Genomic DNA, 5,828 nt, shown 5'->3' on the forward strand with positions numbered 1-5,828 from the left:
GAGAAAAGAGACTGAAAGAGATTTCAGGGGGAGAGACAGAGACAGAGAGAAGCATGAAGATATGGAGAGACTGAGGCAGAGACAGACAAAGAGACAGAGAAATAGGTTGAGAAAGAACAGGAAAAGATACTCAGACACTAAGGAACAGACTATGAAGAGACATAGAGTGTAGACGTGGAGACTTTGTCTGTCTTGTGTCTCTCCATTTCAATCTCTTTCTGTCTCTCTGTCTTTGTCTCTGTTTCTCTCTTCTCAGCCTGCTAGTGATGTTTTTCCTATCCTGGCCTGATTTCTAACCCATGCAGTTGAAGAACTGAGTTTAGACTTCTCATTGGAACTGATATGATGGGGACTGTCATATTGGGTGCTAGGCTTCTGATGGGTCTTAGCTGCCCTGTTGGGCTGGCAACTTGCACCTCTGGAGGCCTCTTTGTCCCTGTGTCTTTGAGTGTGTGTCTCCCTTTCAGGGCCACTTGGTTCCTTTTCTCTGCCTCTGTCTCTATATTACAAGCCTCATTGATCTTTGCATTTTTGTGTCTGCATTTTTTTCTTGTATCTGCCTCTTCCTCTCAGCACCTTTAAAAAAATTTTTCCCTGTGGCACCAGGGATTGATTAATACCTTCTCCAAAGTGTGAGGATCCTATGTAAAGTATTTATGCCTTTCTACCAGGAAGTCCTAGATTTGAACAAAGCTCCATTTTCAGTGTCAGATGACCAACCACAGAAGGAGCAATGTTCTGGGATCAAAAAACTCTGTGGTGGCACCACTGCAAGGTCAGAAACGTACGGATTTGACCTCTAAATGTTTGTCATTCTCTGCCCCTCCTCTAGGGTCAATATAGTATGACTCAACTGTGGGATCAGAGTCCTGAGTTCAGCAAGTGTTTGCATAAGATAGCAGGAATGGTACTGCTGCTACTCCATCTCCTCCCACGTCTCCCCCCACCCCTTTTCTCTACCTGGACTCACCAACACGAGCAGAAGTGCCTACCTTCTCCCCTATTAAATTCAAACACATCTTCACATGTGAAACCAAATAAATACACAGATGCTTTCACACATGCAGGAACATACACAGAAGCACACCTGGGCAGATATACAGAAATACATAACTACACATTCATATCGAAATATAAAGTAGTCCTTCATAGATTAAAAACATACAAGTATATAGAGGAAGTTGAAATCCTGGACAGTCTAAACTCAAGGGGAAAATGATCCTTCAGAAAATTGGCTACACAGGCACCCAACATACAGACACACACTCATATGCATCTTGGTCTCTCATTCACAACATCTGTGCCAACATCTAAGGGGGGGTTAAGTACAGGGGAGTGTGCAGGGACCTGAGATGCCCAAAGAGGAGGAGTGGCTACCTTCTAACTCTCTTCCAAGTCACACTCTTGGACATGGATGATAAAGGAGGTGGGATTTTGTGAAGTTGCATAAGGACACAGGCTGAGGTTATAAAGTTCAACTTGAAACTGCAGAGGAGTGGACAGCAGTGGCACCAAAACCATGGAGCTCAGCATCCTCTTGTTCCTTGCTGTCCTCACAGGCCTCCTACTTCTCCTGTTCAGGGGCCACCCAAAGGCCCATGGCCACCTCCCACCAGGCCCACGTCCTCTTCCCTTCCTGGGGAATCTTCTCCATATGGACAGAAAAGGGCTGCTCAAGTCTTTCCTGAAGGTGAGACACAGATGGACTGAAGCCCTGGTGGGCTGGGAGATCAAAGCCTACTTTGGGCTCAGAGGCTGGGTGGGGAAAATCAGTGTGTAAGGACATGGTTCTGACCACTGTTGGAATGCAGTCAGATTGTTGCAGGTGTCCTACCTCTGTTGAAATTGAGTGATAGCCTGTGTCTGGAGAGGATGACAGGGCATACAGAACTGTCTGGGTATGAGTCTGAGGTGTAGAATTTCACTGTCCTGTGCTGCATGATGGATGTTTATCTGGAACACAGAGAAAAAGGGCAGTGGCACCTATCAAAAAGAGTTTTTCTCTGTCAGCCTAGATAACAAGGATTGGCCTGAGTCAAATAGAGGGCAAACAGGAGGAAAAAGGAGAAAACAGAGGCAGTGAAAAGTGCTTATTAAGGAGGTGAAAAATGGGGAAGTAACAAGATAATACTGTGAGATGTACGTGCCTCAGTTCCCCATGATAAATATTTGTTATGCAATTATGAATATAGTAATAATCTGGCACTGGGGAGCCTGAGGCAGAAGGATGACCATGAGTTTGAGGACATCATGGGTTTCATATGGAGACCCTGTTTGTAAAATAAAATAATAAAAAAGGGAAAATTCTGGTTTCTTTATTGACAATAGAACCATACCTACCTATGTCAGGTTCCTATCTTGAATGGTCAAAGTCCAGTATCAAAATTTTTATTACAGTTGAACACTTTCAGATCACAATCAAAGTATACAAGGCATAAAAATATTGCACAAGTTTATCAATCATAAACAGAATCCAGTGATTACTAGTCTCTGTGCCACATCTTGGCAGCCATCACTTTAGTATGTATCTATTTGCCATAGTGGGGATTGAACCCTCGGCCTCTGCCTTTTGTTATTTCCCAATCATTTTTTATTTTAACACTGGCTCATGCTAATGTGCCTAGGGTGGCTTTGCATTTGTACTTTATCTGTCTCAGCCTTGCAAGTGGCTAGGATTTCAGGACTACGCTACAATACAGACTAATCACTTACTTATATCAATTAATAATTAATCAACTTTGACTGTAGTCAGAGAGATGGGGCAAAAGAGTAACAGCCAGCTCCTTTGTCCTTCCTTGTCCTCTTGATGTAGAAGCCGCACTGTGACAATCCCGGGCTTCTCTGCACATTGCTGTCAATAGTTTGTTTTCTGATCAATGATCTATTTATTGATAATATCACCTTTTTATTTTTTTATGCCAGTCATTGCACTGGGGACTGAGTCCTTGGGATAAGAAATGAAAGAGAACAAATATCAGTTTGAAGATTATTTGAAGGCCCAAGTAGGGTTTATGTAAGAGGAATGATTAAATGGATTCCTAAAACACTGGAAGAGTGAGGAGTGGGGATAACAAACCATTCACCATGGTTGGAGTAAAGGTGAGGAAGTGGGCCTGGGTGAGTGGCAGAATGGAGAGGAGGTAGACCCCAGAATGGGAGGTCAAAGCAATAAAGTGGTTGACTTGGGTAGGTAAAAGAGAATCTCCTGGCAGCTTTGTTTTCTGTTGCTGTATCTTCTGTTGCTATATTGGAGGGTAGGAGTTTATAAACAAATGAGGTTTAGAGAGTTAAGTGTTTTAGAGGCTGACAGTTAATGACCAGGAAGTACCATCTGTTCAGTCTGTGGGGATGGTTTCCTGTGGCACAAGAGGACAAAAGAAACCTGCAATATGTAAGAAAGTCCCAAGAATGGGGTATCCCTGCTTGATAATAACTGCATGTTAAGAACTATCTTGCTCTTAAATACCAGCATTCATGCATTATAAGGGTCGTGCCCAGAGATGTAATTATTTTTCACTAGGCCCCACTTTTCAAAAGTTAAAGCCACCTCTAAACATGGCTCCTCAGGCCCAAGACTTCAACATATAAATCTATGCAGGACGTGTTTGAAGCATATACAAACCATACACATGAAATAGGCAAGAAGAGAGAGACAATTGATCTAGACTAAAGATTGAATCCTAATATTTAGTGGTCTTCTATAACAACTAGCTTGGATTTCTCAGGCATGCCATGTGTGAAGCTTGGAGCTTGTCTCAAATATAGGTGCTTCTTGCTCAATAGGCTTGGTGAGATCCAGGTCAGTTCCAAGGTACTTGACTCAGAAGTCTGAGACTTGACAATATGTGTCTAAGAATATTCTTTGGAAGCCTGCATTTGTGCCTGAGAAAGCCTAGGGTTGATCTCCCATTCAGCTCTAGTGTCTGCAGTGTGGGTGTGTGAATGTTCAAATGAGGGTAGTATCAGGATGAGGACCTATTTCAGATATATATATTCCACTACAAAATGGTCCTTCATTTATATCCCCTTTTTTGTTTACGTTTGTCAGAGATGGGTATTCCATTGCCATTAAAATATTGTAGGTGAATGAATTCAGCAAAGTAATCCAATATGGTCCAGTGGCCCATAATAGTAGTTGGTTATCCCCAAGACTAGCAATGTCAGGAGTTGTTGACTTGAGTCCCAGTATTACACTGATTTCCATAATGGTTGCACCAGTCTACATTCCTACCAGCAGTGGAGAAGTGTTCCTTTTCCGCCACAGCCTTTCCAACATTTGTTGTTCATTAATTTCTTTATGATAGCCATTATTTCTTGGGAGAGAAGATATATCAGTATTTTCTTCGTTTTGTTTTGTTTTGTATTTTTAGAGAAGGGTCTACAGTGTGTTCACGGTCTCGCTACTATATCAGACTTGTAGTCATCTGCCTGTTTACAGCCTCCCAAGAGCTGGGATTATAGGCACGCACAAACACGCCCAGTCTCAATTGCTGTCTCAGAGTGCTCGGGGGCGGGAGCAGCACAGCAGGCTCAGGGATCTAACTCCAAGCCCCTGACACTCTGTGCAAGTGCTTTAATCCGCTGAGCTATTTGACCAGCCCTTCAGTGTTGTTTTAATTTGTATTTCATGGATGGCTACAGATGTGGAGCATTTTTTCATATATTTATTCGCTTCTATAATTTCATCCTCTGAGAAGTGTGTGTTTATCTTGGATGCTCATCCCTGGATTGGGTCTTTTAATGTTTTTTTAGTTCTTTATAAATTATACAGAGAAGACCTTTGTTTGAGTGCTTATTAGTCAATAAATTTTCCTAATTTTTGGGTTGTCTTTTCACTTTATTGGTAATTACTTTTGATGTGCAAAAACTTCTCAATAAGAGGAGGTCCCAGTTGTTAATTCTTTCAAATATTACCCGTGCAATTTTTACTAAGAGTGTCTGTACAGGATATCATTTCTGCATCTTGTAAAATGAATAACTACCACGAAGCCAATAATATGCAATGTATTAATTCTTGTAACTCTCCTACTGCCTGCCCTGAAACTGTTTCATTGCAATTTGTTCCTCAATAAAATTAATAAGAAAAAAAGATGTTCACTTGAGAATTTTACAGTTTAGCATATTAATATGGCTTTAATTTTATGCTCCAGTTTTACAATTTTTGGCTGGATGGCGAAGACTAAGATAAAGCAAGAACTATATAACAAGAAATGTAACTGTTGTATCTGTCAAGGTCAGTCAAATCCCCTCAGGATTTACCCTGAAAGATTGTACCACAGTTTGTAGATACTCTGTCATTGTCAGCCATATGGATAAGTCATGGCTATTGCTTGAGGAATTCTCTGTGAAAGCATGAAATAATGTTTTCTGTCTAGGGGACTCTCCTTAGGCACACTCTACATCATTGATCACTTTCCTGTGTGGCCCCATAATGTTTCTGATCAGAAAATTTGGGACCCCACTGAGTTACATGATTTTACAGTACATGTTCTCTTATGTCCTGACTCCTCACTGACCTTGAAAGGCTAGGGCAAAAATGTTGGCTGTCCTTGCAGCCCTTCTTTTTCTCTAATTTTTGGTCTGCAAGCTTAAGTTGTTAACCCTGCAGAAGAGAAGTTTAATGATATTATTACCCTATAATATATGCAGTTGAGCTGAATCTACCTTTCTGAATATCAAACATCTTAGAGATAACATAGAACAGGTATTTTCCATCAAGCATTGATATGTTAAACTTTAAATCTCTTAGAATTTGAAGAAAAGAAGGGAAAAGAAGAAAAAGAAGAAAAAAATATTTAAAAATAGCAATAAATAATTATCTATTTTTA

At 40.9% G+C, this 5,828-nt stretch overlaps 1 protein-coding gene across 1 annotated transcript in view; it reads left to right on the forward strand.

Annotated features, from left to right (window-relative positions):
• The first annotated feature begins 1,464 nt into the window (after positions 1–1,464).
• LOC101569870 (cytochrome P450 2B4-like) overlaps positions 1,465–5,828 on the forward strand; it is a 41,593-nt gene continuing 37,229 nt past the window's right edge. The window contains exon 1 of the mRNA XM_004648612.2: positions 1,465–1,690. Coding sequence (XP_004648669.1) covers positions 1,520–1,690 — 171 coding nt within the window. The 5' untranslated portion in view covers positions 1,465–1,519. The remainder of the gene's footprint in view (positions 1,691–5,828) is intronic.

The sequence above is a fragment of the Octodon degus genome, unplaced genomic scaffold, assembly GCF_000260255.1.
Source record: "Octodon degus isolate 3935 unplaced genomic scaffold, OctDeg1.0 scaffold00476, whole genome shotgun sequence".
In the NCBI taxonomy this organism is placed as follows: Eukaryota; Metazoa; Chordata; class Mammalia; order Rodentia; family Octodontidae; genus Octodon; species Octodon degus.